The 18,630-nt window shown below is 42.3% G+C and overlaps 1 protein-coding gene across 1 annotated transcript in view; it reads right to left on the bottom strand.

The window, feature by feature from the left end:
• Positions 1–18,630, bottom strand: part of FAR2 (fatty acyl-CoA reductase 2) — a 124,545-nt gene that overhangs the window by 42,271 nt on the left and 63,644 nt on the right. The window contains exon 2 of the mRNA XM_037031997.1: positions 4,384–4,612. Coding sequence (XP_036887892.1) covers positions 4,384–4,572 — 189 coding nt within the window. The 5' untranslated portion in view covers positions 4,573–4,612. The remainder of the gene's footprint in view (positions 1–4,383; positions 4,613–18,630) is intronic.

Below are 18,630 nucleotides of genomic sequence, written 5' to 3'. Positions count from 1 at the left end.
TAGATGTACATGCAACGTGATTGTGTATTTTTCGTGTGAAAACAAAACAAAACAGAACAACACCACATCTTTAGGCACTAAGGAACCTCAAAATGCTCAATATATCTTTGAACTTCACAACTGCAGGATTTATTGGCCGCTACTTATCTGTGATAGCGGGGAGAACATCCATGGCGTGGGAAGCCAGGCCACATTCAAGGTAGCACAACAGATAAAATACCGACTTCTCTATGTGAGACCATTTCGGTTAAGATGGAAATCTGGTTTGTTCACATTGCACAGGCACATTTTTCATAAGTAAGAGATGAAGTGGCTGACTTGGGAGCCGTCGGCACGCTCCCCGCCCCCTGCGCTGCCCCTCCCGCTCCTCCGATTGAAAAGCAGGAGACTGTGGTGAGGGCGAGCACCCCGTGGCCCACGAGACCTGGCCTATTGGCCTCAGAAGCTTCTCAGATTTGGTGAAAGAAGCACAAACATATTTTTAAAATACAATGTTGAACTCTTGTAATTATATTTATAATAAAATTGAGTCAAACTACTTAATTTTGATAAACAGCCTCAAAACTAAGAGTGAACTGAATTTATGTCTAACGACATCACTTGAGAAACTTTTGATTGTGTTCCTTGTCTTATTTATTTACTATATTAAAAAGTGCCCCCCCCACCGCAGTATAAAAGTGATACATGTTCATTGTAAACATGTTCATTATAATGGTAATGTGAACGTTTGGAAGCGCTGCCCTGACTTGTGTGGCTCAGTCGGTTGGGCGTTTTGTGTAAACCGCAAAGGTTGCCGGTTGAAATCCTGGTCAGGGCACGTGTCTGGGTGGAGGGTTCGTCCAGTCTGGGGCGTGTAAGGAAGACAACCAGTTGATGTTTCTCTCTAACACTGATGTTTCTCTCCCTCTCTTTGTCCTTCCCTTCCGGCTCTCTCAAGTAATTAAATAAACTTAAAAAAATTGGAAATGCCAAAAATAAAATCAATCTAAGATCCCATTGGCATTTAAGTTGAGATTATACTGCACATGGTTTTGTCTGTTTTTTTTTGCATTGAATATAAGCATTTTCTCTTATCACTTAATATTTTATAAAATATAAGTTTCAATGCCTGTGTAATACTTTATCACAAGTATGTATTATTATCTATTTCATTATTCCTTTACAGTGGGCCATTCAGATTGGTTCTAGCTCTTTTTGCTACTATAAATAACACTACAAATACATTTGTGTAGTATTTGTGCGTGTCTCTGGTTGTTTTCTTACAGTAACACCTTGATTATCTTTAAGAGGAAGTCCTCAAGAATCTGTCATTAATTCAGGTACTTTTCACTCCATTGATATAGTCCTTTAAGTTCTCTGAAAACACTTAAGAAACTTGGTCATCTGTGATGAAATGGATCCTCTCTTCTGATTCCTGAGCCCCTATTTTATGTGAACAACAGATTAAAAATACCCTTCTTTCCCAGGCTTCTCCCTCTTAGTTGTTTCCCTCCGAGAGCTTGAGAGCAGGACGTGGGAGGTGGTAGCCATCTTCCTACCAAGAAGGAAAGGAATGAAGCAGACATCTAAGTTTTGCTAGAACGGATATTCTCTTGACCACATTTCCTGATGCCATAGTGGGAGTCAAAGGCAAACCAGCAACATTTTTATTTATTATGTTTTAAAGAAAAATATCCAAGCCTCAGATTTCTTGTATTCTTAATCCACCGTCAAGAACACTGGGTTACTAAAATGGGTTGGAAATCCATAAACTGGCTACCAAACTGCAGAGCCGTGTCACGAGGTGATGGAAGCCCATTAGGGAGAGATAACTGAGGCATCTGAGACTTTGACGCCACATCAGGCTTTGGGTCTTATTCTTCCGAACTGTTAGTTACGATGCCGCCAGTACTGGGGTAGGAATAAGCGTGCTGGCCCTGGAGTTGGACTTTGGGGGCCTACAGCCTGACTGTTCCATTCACACGCTGGGTGACCTTTGTAAGGCAACAACTCAGATCTCAGCTTTGCTGTCTATAAAATGAGGATATTAATTGTTCTTCCTTTACAAGGTCATTTCAAAAATCAATGAGGTAAGGCATGAAAAACTCTTGGAATCAGTGTCTGCTGTGTGCTAAGGAACTAAGCTACGACTGTCCTTTGCTGAGCCAGCGCATGAGACGCAGGAGAAGCTTTCCTGATGCTCTTGATGTTGGTACCCACATCTCATCCTGGTGTCTGCAAATGAATGTGAACTTGAGGTCTACTGGGCACCTATGATGTGGGGTGCTCTCAGATACACTTTAGATGTTAGTATTCCTACACACTGGAAAGAAGACTCTATCAAAAAATACCTTATTTAAATTGTCCTTTTTGCTAACTCTAAGTGACCCTTTGTATCCCCAAAGGCACTCTGAACCAGATATTTGCATTTTTTAATTTAATTTTAAGGCAATCCTGGATGGCTGTCATCATTATTTCTATCTTAAATATCGCAAACTGGACCTGAAGAGGTAAAGTGATAATAAACTGAAGAGCCAGAATTTGTGTCAACATGTGTTTGAGACCAAAGCCTATATATACTGCCTTCAAATGTGTAAGTTAAACAATGAGAGGACATACATAATATTTTTTTGGAGGAAAGAGTTTGATACCCAAATGCTCATTCACATGTATAATATTAATTTTTTATGTTTTTTCTTTAGAACAACTTATGGGATGATAGAAATATAAGGGGATAAATAGAAATATCAAGTTACCATAGATAAAGTATATAACAAATAATAAACATAAGGTGTATAACTTTGTGGAATTTAAATAACTATAAGTATTACTTCATGGCTACTTAGTAAACAGTTGTTTGATATAGTATAATATAATATAATATAATATAAAAATATCCAAAAATGTAGGGGAAAACTACCTTAACTTTAGAATAAAATTAGGAAAAAGTTCAGATGACCTTATGAGAATGAGTCAGGACAGTAAGAAGCTAGGAAAATTCCTGGGCAAGTGGAACGGGGAAACGGAGACAAGAAATTAACCAAGGTCGAGCAGTATGAACAACTTACAGCCAGCTGGTGAGTCACAGAACTTATCTCTCCAAGGGCTGGAGAGCAAATGGTTTATACCTCTTCTCCCTAACCAAAGAGTTCATAGCTCAAGTCACCCCGTCTGGGAAGTAGGTAACAGAGACCCAATTAATGCCACTTGTGCCAGCCAAAGTCAAGAAGAGAGAAAGGGGAACAAAAACCAAAAACCTCGTTAAAAGCCAGACAGACCCAAGCTAAAAGTAAAACAGTATAGCGGACCAAAGATTAACCCCAAACTCTCCCCTCAGATTCTCATTGGCAGAAGAAAGATAAAAAACCCTCAGAACAAAGACACAGCACAAGCTGGCTCTAGAGCACACCCATGCCCCTTCCTGGACACAGACTTTTTACTTCCTCCTAAACTCTAAGGGTCCCCATGGAACTTGCAGCCAGGGGAGCATCAGGCTGTGGCAGTTCGACTGGGACTTACCCTGATCTTGTCTCCAAGGCCCCCTTTTTCTCAGATTTCCCAGTAAGCTACCTTCACTGACTTCTTTCCTTTAATGTTTCCAGGGAGCCAAAACAGAGAGCACTGCCTAGGCTCTCTCCTGTTACTTCTTCTACCCTGAGCCCTTCCTTTCTTTCGTTGTTCCCAGCCTTAATAAACACACTCTCGAAATTACCTGGACTCTTGTTGTGAAGTCTTTCCTACACATAGTCAAGAACCCACACACCTGCCCTGGCTGGTATGGCTCAGTGGATTGAACACTGGCCTGTGAACCAAAGAATCACCGGTTCGATTCCCAGTCAGGGCACATGCCTGGATTGCAGGCCAGGTCCCTGTTGAGAGAGGCGTGAAAAAGACACCCACACATTGGTATTTCACTCCCTCTCTCTCCCTCCTCTTCTGTCTAAAAAGTAAGGAAAAAAAAAACCCCACACACCACAGGCCAGCCTGAGGCAGACCTGCTCCCGGCTGGTCCCTGTCCAGTAAGAATAGGTTTCAAGCCTGGAAAGTATAGTAGGAAACCCCACACACCACAGGCCAGCCTGAGGCAGACCTGCTCCCGGCTGGTCCCTGTCCAGTAAGAATAGGTTTCAAGCCTGGAAAGTATAGTAGGGAGTTTCAGCATTTTGATTCTTACTCAGTAATTTCCAGAACATAGATTATCTGCTCACTTGCCCTGAACAGAGCCTAAGCACTCTTCTCTCTCTTGTGGGAACACACAGCAGGGTCCCAGGAGCAGTTGGTTGCTGTTTGTTTCATCTCCTCTCCTCCATCTGCCCAGACATCCCGGCCCTCACTTGCAGTGTGAGGCTGTAAGGGAGCACTGTGGCGAGTCGCCCCGCCCTACTTCTCTTCTGTAAGCCATACCTTACTATTTAAGATCTGGGCAACCCTCTGCTGCAGTGTCTGGCCAGCCTTGGGCCTCATAAGGATGTAAACGACTTTCAGGTCAGGGCTGGCGCGAAAGAGCTTCTCCATCAACACTTTGCCCAGGAAGCCTGTGGCCCCGGTAATGAGAATGGACTTGCCACTGTAGAAGGCTGCAATCATGGACATGATTCTTCCCTTTGTCTTTCACGGCTCCAGTAAGAGGTTCCTGAAAAGGAAGAGAAGTAACGAAAGATTACATTCTTAGAAGTTCTAAGATGCATTCATTTAAAATATTTTCGGTGCTTGCAGAATTTTGAGTGTGGAAGGTTAGACAGAACGATAACATCATGGTTTATTGGCAACGCCGTACATCGAGTCAATATTTATTTAGCTCACTGCACGTGCCTGACTTCACGCCGGGAACTGTGGGCAAGAAGTGAGTAAAACATGGCTCCCGCCCTCAAGGAGGTGGTCTAAAGCAAGAACCTGACACTTTAAGAGATTGTTATACATCACATCGCAAGTGGGAAAACAAAAGGGACACAGTGGAGGGTGCAGAGCAGGGTCTGGACATTTCGAGGAAGGTGGCAACTGAGGTGAACCTGGAACACAGAGAAGGGCTGTGGTGAGGGTGTTCTGAGCCCAATAAGAGAGAGGGAGAACAAAGGTCCAAGGTGTGGTGTAGCGTGCTGTGTGGTCGAAATAAAGAGAATTCAGGATTATAAGAATGTAAATGATAAGGCGAGAAGTGGCCTCATAACTTGTTATACCACAGCTTAGAGCAGCTATCATTTTTTTAATGATGTAATTAGTATTTCAGTTGAAGTTTTACTTAGAGACATTATTGGAGCAAATAACTTTTGGTTTCACTTGGGCTAACTGGCCCTGGCCTACCCAGTCATTTCTGAATTAATGTGATGTTCTTTTCCTTGAGCTGAACATGGGTCGAGCACCATCCTTTCCTTCACAGGCTGCCTGTAGGCCTGAAACAGTGCAGTCGAGGAAGGGCAGAGAAGGTTGAAATAGCACTGGGTGCAGTCCAGTGCTGAGTCCACGGGAGGCCCTGTTTCCTGGAGCAGGAGGCACACGGTGGTGGGAGGCCAGCAGCTGCACTTGAGTGCTGTGACTCCTGATGACAAGTCACCCCTGCTGTAGGAATGTTTCGTCTTTTAAGCCCCAGGTTACAGACTGGTGATTGGAAGCAGCGTCTGCGCGCTTTGTGGGAGCAGACTTCCATTCTGTCCTCTGACTTTTCCCACTACAGCAAGGCCTTGGCCATCTGTTCGTTTGGGGTTTGGGTGGATCTTGCCTAACACAACTTTGGGGACTGACCGTGACATCAGAGTTTGTAAAGAAATAAACAGGGCCAAGAGTCACACACTGCCTCTTCAAGTGCAGTCAAGGTCACTCTGCCAGTAACTCTTAAGAACAATGATTTTCATAGTTATAATTTATAGTCATGATGTATATACTTTGAGAAACTTGTTCTTCGAAATGGTAGTAAGCAGGCTGCGTGCAGCTTCGATTCTTCCTTTCTGTGTCAGAGCACTTTTTTTTCTACTTAAAAGCGCAGTTTCCCCATGGTCATCAATAAAACTAGTTTTTACTCTCCTTTGGATACTAAAATGAGGCTGTTCTCATTTCTAGAAAACGATGTTAAAATATGAAATCATAATAGTTGTGCCAAGTTATACATTTTTTTGCAGGTCACAGCATATGGTAACGTGAATTACTCTCTGGGTGGTTCTTCTGGAAAATGAAAAATTAAAATGTAAACATTTAAGGGAGACAAGTTTATCCAAATTTCTTCAGAACTCTTTGCCTTTAGAAGATTTGCTCATGCGTGAATTCATGCCACACCTGCTTTGGGGAGCCTGTCACGCTGTCACTGTGGCAGAGGGGGTCAGGGTCACAAAGGTCAGAGTATCAGCAAACAAGATGAGGCAGACTGTTACAGATGCCAATAAAACAGGGATCAAGGGCAGCAATCACGCCCAGTCATCAGCGCTGTTCGCTTCAGGATGTCAGGATTTCAGATTCATGGAGCTACTTCTTAGCCCCTTTTTACTGAGGGTTTATGTGAGAAATATCCCTCTGAAGAACACAGTTGGACCTTGTACAAAAAGATCAATTAACGACATTTTTTCATGTTACATAATGTTACTCATGTGATAAGCTCTCTAACCACTTTCCCAAGAATTTAGCACTTGGGAAAAATACCAAATATTCTTGCCTTGTCTGCCTCGAAGTGTGGAAAACTGACATCATGAGTTTAGACAGCAGCACAACGTCCCAGGTGAGGACCAGGATATCCGAGAGGCTGCCCGAAATCAAATCCCAGTCTACCACTTATTAGCTGGGGGATGTCAGACCAATCACTCATCTCTCCACTGCAGTAAAATGGGGATAACAAAAGTATTCACTTAATAGCACTGTAGTAAGGACTGTATGAGTGAATACGTAGAAAACTCTTAAAAGTGTAAGTTACCTGTAGTATCTACTCAGTAAGTATTAGCTGTTAACACAGTCACTAGTTCCACATTTTCCTCTTAATGGTTCTGGCTTTTCCTTCTGACTGTTACTTTAAATGTTCTGTCTTATGCATTTTATATACCCCCCTTTAGAAACAGGGGACAATTTCTAACTCAGTCGATCATCAAGCCAACTCTACTTCCTGACAAATCCTGCCAATACCTTTCTATACGAAAATGCTTAGACACATGATTCTTCACTATAATATTAGGCGTAAGTGAGCATGGTTGGGGCTGAAAAATACAGACGGGAATTGAGTGTGGAGAGGGTGACTTCCTAACCTCATTCCTTCAGAAAATGTTAAATGCTTGTTTTGTAATATCATGTGCTTTAGTGGAGTCATAATGTCTAGAAATGCACATATACTATTAAGATATTTTGGTTCCAGACAGAGTTTTGCAACACGTGATAAAGAATTTCAGAAAGCAGGTCACGTCTCCAATGAGCTTATTTCTTTAGAGATGAAGAAAGGCTTGATATGTCCCCAAAGAATGGAATTTGCCTACTCTGTCCACAGTCCAAACATTTCTCAGATACAACAAAAACCACGGCAGGGCACACTGCGTGCTCTGAAAAGAAGCCACAACATGAACCAGTGACGCCTGGACTCATCACCTGACTGTCAGGCCCAGGCGGCTACAACTTGACTCAAGGCAAGCGATTCTGAAAAAATATCAAAGAGACTTATTTCCCCATCCTCAGGTCAAAGCTGCATGGGGGATGTTTCCTCTATTTCTCTCTTCTCCTCTCAAGTCATGGCTTGGCGGCTGGCCCCAGAGACTCCTATACAAAACTTGGCTCTTGAAACCCATTCCAGAAGCTATAGCTATGCAAGGTCCAGGAATTGTTAACTTCTAATATAATTCATTAAAATAATTATTTTAAAATTAAAATAACTTTAGACTCATAACATAACATTAACATAAACATAGTCTTCTAGAAAGAGGAATATATTTAGACCTGCTGACCAGGTCATGGCTTGATTTTGGTATCATCTCAGATGACCAGTGCAGAGAGCAGAGGGACAGTTTCCTATTCTTCAAGCTTGTGGCAGGGTTCATGAGAGTCTAAGTCACTTTGCCAAACACCAGAATCACCCAGGACATCTGACGCTTGAACAAGAAAATAAGGAACCTGTGAGAGTCATCCAGTGTACTTTTATTGAATGTCAACTTTGTGCCAAGCTTTCTGTAGAACAGCGGTGTGAAACTCACTTTTCCCGGGGGCCACATCAGCCTCGCAGTTGCCTTCAAAGGGGTGAATGTAATTTTAGGACTGTACAAATGTAACTACTCCTTAACTAGGGACAAGGAACTCAGCACTGCCCCCTAGTAGAAACAAGGTGCAGGGCTGGATTCGGCCAGCGAGCCTTGTGTTTGCCGCCTGCGGTCTGGACTCTGGGACTGGCAGTAACAGGCAGCTTAGATTCTTCCTTTCAGTTCTGAACATGTTTTTCTCCTTAAGATCACCAGTTTCCACATGGTCATTAATGAAAATAATAGTTTTTTACTCTTCTTTGGATAGTAAAATGAAGTGGTTCTCGTTTAGAGAACAGATGTTAAAATACTGAGTTGTAATAGTTATGCCAAGTTACACATTTTTTTTGCATATGGGAACTGGAATTATTCTTTGGGTGGTTCTCCTGGAAAATGAAAAATTAACATTCAAACATTTAAGGGAGACAAGTTTATTTAAATTTCTTGGTAGTCCTTTAAAGAGAAACATTTTTAAAAAAGAATGGAGGTGCTCTGCCTCTGAGAAATCTAACTCTTGACCAAGAGTTCTTGGTCTTGGCTCTCTAATCTTTTGGGACAGATACGTTTCTGCCGTGGGGCTGCTCAGCGCGATGTAGAGCGTTCAGTAGTGTCCGGCCTCCACTCACGGGATTGTCATGACATCCCTCCTTTGTCTGGGCAGGTGGAACAATCGAAAATGTCTCTAGACTTTGCTAAATGTGCTCTGGGGGAAAACTGTCCACCTCCCCTTCCCTCGCCCCGAGAACCATTATTCTAGAACCTTTTATGAATCTAAAACCTATTATAGACAAATTTAAGAAAGAATGGCAATCGGGCCCGCATGAGATCGGCTGAGAAAAAAATCATTTAGTAATGGTTGCTGTCTATGAATCATTCTATGGATAATCAAGCTAATATCCTCTATAAGTAATTCTGTTGCCTTTTTCTGAAGATATCAAGTATGCTGTGTGTTAAGCGGTACCCTGTGTAGAACAGAATTTTGGTTGGCAATGCGCCCAGTAATACGGGCTAGCTTATTGAAAAAAATCAATGTTGCTTTTTAAAAATTCAGTACATAGGAGTCGTTTGTCTTCATCAAAATGAAACACTGTAATTCTTTCGATAAGTATGCTGAATTGAGGAAACACACCTACAAAGTAACATGTAATTCAAAAAAGGAGAACACAAACTTGGAAAACATCACCGCGCCCCCGTGGAAAGCCCCTGTTACAAACCCCTGTGGAAGGGGCGGCAGGGCAGGGAGATAAATGACAGAGGCTCTTAACGGTGCGAGGGGATTAAAGGTAAATTCTGTTTTGTAGCAGTAATTTCTTTCCATGATTTTAAAAGGCAATTTAATAAATACATACCTAAAAAAGAAGTTCTTAGAAAGTAATAGCAGCTAGTGCTGTGGGCACTAGAAATATAAAGAAATTTGCTAAGCTTCCTTAGTTTAATGTGTAGTTAAATTATGTGAAGACCTGTAGCTCAGCTGGCATCAAACACTGTTTTGGACTAAACTGTGTCCCCTATAAATTCATTTGTTGAAGCCCTAGCCCCTTGGGTGAAGGCCTTCAGAGATAAGGCCTTTGGGAAGTGATTCTGGTTAAATGAGGTCATGAGGGTGAGGCCCTGATGTGACTAGTGTCTAAAAACAGTAAGAAGAAGAAACACCAGAGAACAGTCTCTCCTTAGGCCAGCACCAAGGGAAGGCTGTATGAGGAGAGAGCTTTCACCAGAAACTGAACTTTGGGGACCTTGATCATGGAATTCCAGCCTCCAGAGCTGAGAAACAAGTGGTGGAGGTATAAGCCTCCTTAGTTTAATGTGTAGTTAAATTATTTGAAGACCTGTAGCCATGGTCTACAGACCATGGTCTTCAGACTGTAAGCCACAGTCTGTGGTGTTTTGTTGTGACAACTTGAGCAGACTATAATACAGGCACAGACACACGAGAACAGAGACATGCATATTTTGGAAAGGTGAGTAAAATAGTTCTTGACAATAATCTATATTAACATCTCCAATTGTGGTGTAAATCTTTATAATGAAGCAAATGTATCTGTTTCAGTCTCCCATCTTTGTGGCATAGAGCTGCAGTATTGGTCCTTGGCTTTCACAAGCTTGTGAAATTATGGACTGGTCTTTCATGATAACCTCCAGGGATGTCAATAATACAAGCTTGAAACCCCTGTATATATGTCACCTACCTGGGTGTGAAGGACTCAGTGAAATGAAAGTTTTTCTGAGAGAACTTTGAAGTTCTTGATGAGGGAATATTAACACCCAGGGGTATTGTGGGCAGCCTTGGGCCCGGGCCTCACTAATTGGATTAGCAATGTTCCACCGTCAAGAAAAACCAATTTGGAAAGAGTCCCAGCCGGGGAGAGAGAGTTCAGGCTGGCTTTAAGAACACAAACTTAAGCAATGTCCTCAACACATTCTTCTAACTTTGCTTCTCCTTAGCTTATTATTAAAGCTTAAAAAGAAATTGACCTAATTTAACAGAAATGAAAAGGGAAAAAGATATAACCTAAATTCATCACTTTATAATAATTAATTAAATAGGTATATTGTGTGCCTACTGTGCACTAATACCATATTAGGTGTGGATACTTGATATGTGAACATTCTTGCTAACTGGTGAAACATTTGCAAATGCGTGGTATTATTCCTACTGTTTCTAGGTAAGTCAAACATCAGTCAGCACAGAAGGAATCTAAAATACCAAGAGGGTCAAAATCAAGTGCAGATCATGATGCTCCCTATTTTCTCTTGGGGAATTATAGACTGGTCTGGTTCATATAAATGCATGGTTGGTCAACACAGCGGCAAAAGCAACCCTACTGCTTAGAGTTAAAGACTTTTTATTTTGGAGATGACGTGACATAGCTCTCTGAGGTGGGGGGTGGGGAGAGAGAGAGAGAGAGAGAGAATTGGCTTCTGAGACTGTGGAGGCTTGGTAGATCCCAAATCTCCAGAACATGCCTCTTCCAGTAAGAACACAACACTGACCCTTCCCTGATGGAAGTGGTCCACTCTAATCAGTCCGCCACTGAGTAGCTGGCTGGTCGCCCTGAGGAACGGTACCAGGTCAGGGCCTCGGTGCCAATCTCCGCTCCTGGCAGACTGGGCACTCAGCAGTGGTCGCAGCCACCTTGGCCTTGGTGAGCCGAAGTTGGTGCTCCTGAGCCTAGGCACAATGTCCGTCAGGCCACGATGGGGCAGGGTGGGGGAAAGAGGCTGGCTGCTGTTTGCAGAATAGGTCACCCTTCTACTTGATTACTAAAATCCTGCTTTGTGGAGGTCACTCTTTGCCGAGCATTTATATGAGACACGAGTATCTTCATGTTTTTGTCCCTTTCGCACACATCTCTCCCAGCTTTTCTTGTCCTCAGTTTTCCAATAATGTTATTTTCTTCCAAGTCCCTGACCGCTCAGCCAAACCACTGGCCACAGGCCATGAATCAATACATAACCCACATCTGAGCAGGTGCACTGCTTGAAATTATGTTCACTGGGATGATTTTCCTTTACCGCTGTCCTTTAATAATGTTCCAGAAAGGGGTGGTAATGCTGCCAGTATCCACTTTGGGCAGGGCTTTGCTTTGAAATGCTAAGTGCTATGATCCGCCAACAGAGGCCCACTGAAGGCCCCCAACAGCACCCTTATCTGCCACCAACACTTCAAGTACTATTCCATCTGCTAGATCATACGGTCCAAGGGACAGAGTAGCTTGCACAGCATCTTGGACCTCCTGCAGAGTCTTCTCCTGTTCTGGGTCGCATTCACAACAAGCAGCTGTTTGGGTGGCTCACTGAGTAGGCTAGCGCAACACACCCCAAGTGAAAAATATGTTGGCTCCAAATCCAAAGAGGTTCACGGGGCATTGTGCCTTTTTTCTTGTAGGAAAGGCCAGCTGCAAATGCAGTGACTTAGCCTTTACCTTAGAGAGGAAACCTTGACACGCCCCTGGGCCCATAAAATTTCACTGAGATGAAAGGTCCCTGAATTTTTGTTGGATTTATTTATCACTCTCTGATACACAGATGTCTTACCGATAAGTCTAGAGTGGTTGCTACTCTTGACCAGCATAACACCATCATCACTGTAATGGAGCCCTGGCAAGGAGGTATTCCTTTCAGTTCCCTGCTTTGCTAGGTGGAGGCAGTGCTCGTGGTTTCCACTTGGCTGTTCCCACCACGACGACCCTCACCCCCAAGGTCAGGGAACCAGTGCAAAGACTCCGCCAGCTGCTGAGCGTATCTACTCCAATCATGCTTTCCAGAATTGGAAAAACAACCACATCGTGGGTTTGAAGACTCACTGGGCCCACTGCAAGAAGGCCCTGAGATAAGGTCAGCGGACCTCCACGAGCCCCTGTTCTGAAGGGTGGAATTTTTGCCATTACGTTACATTTGCCAATCCAACCACAGCAGTTTCCACTTTAAGTTCTGGGCTGCAGAGAAGAGCGATCCCAGAGCTCTTCAAGGAAACTGGGAGCTCCCCTTCTCAAGTTTAATTCTGTGATCCAGCAAAGCTGACACATAAAACTAACGATTACAGTGATTATATTTTCACCGAACACAATCACCACATGCAGATTTTTTTTTTTTTGAGGGGCAGAATCTTTGCTTGATTGCTTGGTAGCTGAACATGAAATGCTTATTGATGGGAAGAAAGTTTCATTTATTTATTTGATTTGGAGTATTTCTTATGTTTGTTTTTCAACCAAAGTATTAAGTAGTGAAATAATTTCACCTTATCTAAATTCTTCTATCTCTAGACTGCTTAAGTAAGAAAAAATTGTATGTGATACAATGTAGGCGCAGCGAGAACACCAGTCTGAGAACTACTAAATCTAGGTGTGAAATTTGCTCCGCTGTCCGCATAACTCTGCATCTCAAATCTTAGTGCTCGGACTTGGTTTTCTCTTTCTGTTAGGTGATAGCTTACCTACTTCACAGAATGGTTCTAACAGACAAGAGATTATTGCTTCAAGTATCACCTGACAGGGACAACATGATGTCTCTCTTGTTCTGGGTGTTACATAGTATCCTATCAACACTGCTTTGAGCCTGAATCCAAGTATTTTGTGCTTACTTCTTAGTAAATATGAAAGACACATCTTGTCAGCCTAATTAGGTAATTAAACACTTGACATAGATGGTGCATTTTATTCTGTATTATATCTCACATGCTAACTACCACAGTACAGTGTAATCACAGTAATCACAATATTAATCACAATGCAAGACAAAGTGGCTCAGCAAGTGTTGTTGAATCAATGAATAATGTTTCGAGACTGAAGGACTAATCGTTTTACTCAACGAATAAAGAAAACAGGGGCTGGTTCACAAACCCTAGTGGGCATATGAGTCACTAGGAAAGCTTGTTAAAATAGCTCTTTACTGTACCCTATTCTCTGAAGTTCTTTTTTTTTAATTTTTAGGATTTTATTTTATTTTTTAAAAATATATTTTATTGATTATACTATTACAGTTGTCCCATTTTTCTCCCTTCACTCCCCTCCGCCATGCATACCCTCTCCCACCCACATTCCCTGGCTTTAGTTCATGTTCATGTGTCATACTTGTAAGTTCTGTAGCTTCTACATTTCCCATACTATTCTTACCCTCCCCCTGTCTATTTTCTACCTACTGTCTATGCTACTTATTCTCTGCACCTTTCTCCCCCTTTTCTTCCCGAACTGCCTGTTGCTAACCCTCTGTGTGATCTCCATTTCTGTGGTTCTGTTCCTGTTCTAGGTGTTAGCTTAGTTTGTTTTTGTTTTAGGTGTGGTTGTTAATAACTGTGAGTTTGCTGTCATTTTGCTGTACATGTGTTTTATCTTCTTCTTCTTAGATAAGTGAAGTTCTGATTCAGAAAGTCTGAGGTAGGGCCCAGGCAGAGGCATTTTACTGAGAACCCCAGCTGATTCTCAGTTAAGTGGTGAGAGAGATGCTGGCATGGGGAAGTTTACTGAGCATGTTCTGATTCCAGATCGTATTTTGTACCTTCACTTCTATCTCTGATATAAGCCCGTGCTGTCCCTAAGATTTGTAAAATAATAAAACAAACTTTTTCACTTGATAATTTTCATGTACAGTAATAGTAGAATGTGGATAACACAGTCGTGAAGTAGCAGAGTATGGCTTCAATCCACCCGGAGCCCAAGTCCACGCTTCAGTGACCTCGGCTTGCACTGAGGTCATTCTGACCACGAGACTTTCTGCGTATTCACTACGAGCATCAGAGCTCATGGGTGTCGCCCAAAAGGATACACACATTGGGGAAAGTCAAATGGAGATATATCTTTTCAAATAAATAACTAAACCGTTTAACAGTTATTTTATTTTCTGTGTTCCTGCTCCCCCAAACTGAAAGTTAAAATAAATGGCTATTTAAAGGATTTTTTAAAAAATGTAATGCAAACTTATGCACAGCTAGTAGAATAACTTACCAATGATTAATAAATATATTGTATTACCCTGGCATGACAGGGTTATGTATCAAAGTGCCCTAATTTTGGAGGGGGGGCAATCATTTTCTTTGCCACTCACATGGGTTAAAAGACTTACTCAGACTCATTCAAGTGGAGCTTAGAAATAAAGTTGAAGATTTCTGTTTCCCAGTCCATACAACTGTATCTCAACTTTTCATTTAACCAAAGAAATTACATGGAAAAATTAGTTGGAATGTGTAAAGATCTTTTGCAACAAGGCCTGGTTGGAAGGAGGTTGACTTGACATCTATCAGCTCAGTTCAACAAAAAGATGGTTGATTCATAAAAAAAAACACTGAAAAATTGCTACAAAATCATAGTGCAAAGTATTGCTTGCGTTATAATGTTTATATCTAAAACACATCATTTTTTGCAGATATGTGGGTTACCAGAATTTGTTACTATCAATAATTAGACACAATATTTATAAGCTATATGCCAACACAGCAAATAGAAGGTGACATACTTTCTTCGTAAGAGTTACTTAATCTGTGTTGAAAAACTCATTCCTTCCTTCATTCATTCATTCAACTGCTGATTAAGTGTCCACTGTGTTCCTGGCATGGTGCTAGAAGTTGAGGACCATGTGAGTTCTTATGACAGAACCTTCGATGACTGTAGGTGGCTTTGAACTCTGGTGTCCTCTGGATACATCCTAAACTCAGCATGAATTTAGAGACCTGTTAGGACCCTGGAGGTTTTCTGGACTAATCGCGTGGTTCCTAGAAGTGTGATCAACGGGATGGGACATTTCAGGCTCTCCTAAGGAACCACAGGTGTTTTCTCACAATGGACACACCATTCATTTCAACTCTGACATAATTCCATGGGAAAGGACCTAGTTAATACCAACATAGTCCGGCTTTCCCCCAGTTGTGATCCAAACCTCAGCCATGGCATCAAGAAAAATTTACCAGATAGCAGTGGTTTCAACCACTTGCAAAGATGGTACTTTCACATACTGAGCACCTGCTACAGGATAGCGCTGTGACGAATGCTTTACACCAGAGCAACTCAGAGACCGAACATACGACTGGAAAATGGCCAGACCTTAGAGAAAAATCGAGCTTTAACTCACAACCCGCAGCAACCTGCTCAGGAACCCCATCTCTTATCTACAGTAAACAATCCAGGAAGCCAGCCAGCTAAAAGTCAGATTTGCAGGAAGTCAAATTGCCGCCTCTGGTGATAATACAGGAAACTAAGCAATAATTGCTCTAACAGTTGGCCCCACACAGCCAGGACATGATTAACAGCTGATAGCTCCCCTCATATTTGCCCCTGTTTTCATCCTAGCACCAGAGAATGCCACATACGTACCACCCCACTTCTAGTTACTATGACTACAGCTTCCCCATGCCAACGACGTCCAATCAGGGCAGACCCAAAGTTTTCCCCTTCACCACTCGGAAGCTTTCCAGCTCCTTTGCCTGACTGTGGGGCCTGTGCCAAGACACAAGTGAGGGTGGCTGCCTCCCTCAGCGCAACAAGCTCAGAATAAATAGCCTTTATTTGTTCTCCTATGGTTGGTCTTCATTTACTTCCACACGACTATTATATTCATTTTACAGAGAAAGGAATTTATAGAGATTAACTATTGAATGGGGCCACACAAGTGGTAGAGCAAGGTTTTCCACTTGATCTCACTAATGCCAAAGTTATTTCATGAACCATTATCCACATGTGGAGAGATAAAAGAGGCTTTTCCCCTGCTAAAGGTGATTTTTACTGTTGGACACTTTCCCTTTTCCTTAAAAAGAAATGACTCTGAGGATAATGCTGTTAGTCTGGGTGCCTGCTTGAGCAGCAGGGAAGCGTAACACATTTGCACTATTAAGAATTTAAGGAGATTCCCAGGAGATCAGCGGTATATGGTAACCCTGATCCCATGCTTCTTCACTTCCGATTCAACAGGTCCAGAACCCAGCAGGTGGTGAGACGTCAGTTGCTCGTGGGGAAATAGTTCTCTGAAGGTATTATCACAGATTCATGGGATCATAGTGCTGCCCACCTCTGCGGCATCCCAACGACTGAATTAGGGCCTTTGACTTACTGAAGGTGAGCCTCGGTGTAGCTTTAAAGGGTTTAAAGATAACATGCTAACTCCAGAGTGCAGAATTTTAGCATATGTATGTATAGTTGCTAATTTAGTATAGTCACTAATAGAGTCACCAGCATAATGGTATTCAGGGGTGACAAAGGGGAGCTAATTTAAAGAAAAGAAGCATTTTTTTAAGTTAGTATATTTTATTCATCATTTTGAGTTAGCCAGTTCTAAAAAGAGTGAAAATGTCAAGAGGAAAGGCCTCATACATGCATTCTTCTCCAGTCGACAGAAACCCTGAATTTTTTTTTGTCAAAACTTATGTGAATCCTTTTCTGTAATGTGAAATGTTGTGCATTGAAATGTATGCCCAAAGATACTCCGAGGCAAGATCCACGCTTGGCATTCAGACTCAGTTCTCCAGAACCCGCACATGTGACATCTTTTGCTGTCACTGGGTGTACTGACTGAGTGGCTCCTCCCCAGACTCTAGAGAGGCGAGGGGTGTTCCTCACTACTCAGACATGCATCCCAGAACCCTAGGGTTCTGGCCTACACCCATCAGCAACTGTTCCAGGAATCAGCCACCCCCTGGAGCGCTGAGGTGCCTCTTCAAGAATGAAAGGTAGGAGAGACAGCAAGCAACGCGAGTTGCTGCTGGAATAGGCAACAAGGAAAAGGCAACTGTTTGCTTTCATTTCAGATGTTGACACAGGAAGGAAAGGAAGGATTTTACATTTCATACCTTTTTTTAAACAGTAGCTCAATATAAAACATCAAAGGAAACACTGGGAGTATCATCAGGTTGCAGTGAAGTCTGCAAAAATACTGCAGTAGCAAAAATAAAAAAAGAAATAAAGAAATTGAGCGAGAGAGACAAGAGGAAGGAGGGAGAGAATTTTTTTTCCTTGATGAGAAGGAAAGGAAACTGAGTAGTATATGCATGCAAAAATAGAAACCACAATATGCAGAATATCTAGGCAAAATAAATCTAAAATTTACAGAAATTCCACCTGCATTTCCTTGAGAGACTATTTTTAGACTTCTTTCCAATTCAAAGTAACAGTAATACATAGTTAGAGGAAGAAAAAAAGAAAGGGAAGTGCATTTTAACACGTTTACATATGTAGATAAATATCCATACATTATATCAGAATCCACACATACACACTTACTTTATGTAATAAAGACATAGCTTAATTTTTCTTTACTAGAAATTCATAATGAAATTTTCAAAACTAGCCTTTAAATATAGAATACAATTCCTAGCACCTTAAAAATGTGTACCTTTTAAGTGAATAATTACATAGCCCAGTTACCCCTTTTCAATTATTTCATTTTCCTCCCTCCTCCTCCCAGAATAGCTGTATATGAACCCACCTGGAACAAACAACTGAGCCATAGCTAGAGAGAAACCCTATAACTTTAGACAGACAGAAGAACCAGCTTCGGCACAGCCTGTCTGGTAAGGAGGGCTGGCTGGGCTCCCACAGGCAGCAGCGCTGGAGGGATAATTGAGCAGCCTATTGAAGTCCCCTGAGAAGAATGGGGTCCAAACCCTACGCTAGGATGCCCAGCCTAGAACACCAGAGCCAAAAAAGTACACAGATAATAAGCAGCAGCAAAAAGCAGCAGGGCTGCCCTCTTCCAGAGACACGTGGCTAGAGATGTAAGAGCCACTTAAAGGGCCAACACACAAATTGTCATTTGCAGCCACTTACCCTGGGCTTTTTTGCAAAGGCAGTGGCTGAGTGGGCTGGTGATTCCTGAGGAGAGACTAAGGATTGAGTTTTCGGCGGAGAGAACTGAGAGGGTAACCGCCAGGATCTTGGTGCCGAGCCAACCCCCATATGTGGCAACCATCCTGGTCCCACTCAGGCAGAGCACTCCCCTCTGAGCTGCAGTAGCCTGAGGGGAAACAATAGAC

The sequence above is a fragment of the Sturnira hondurensis genome, unplaced genomic scaffold, assembly GCF_014824575.4.
Source record: "Sturnira hondurensis isolate 20B ecotype Veracruz unplaced genomic scaffold, ASM1482457v3 Scaffold0000362, whole genome shotgun sequence".
Classification (NCBI taxonomy): domain Eukaryota; kingdom Metazoa; phylum Chordata; class Mammalia; order Chiroptera; family Phyllostomidae; genus Sturnira; species Sturnira hondurensis.
This window is presented reverse-complemented; position numbering and strand designations above follow the sequence as displayed.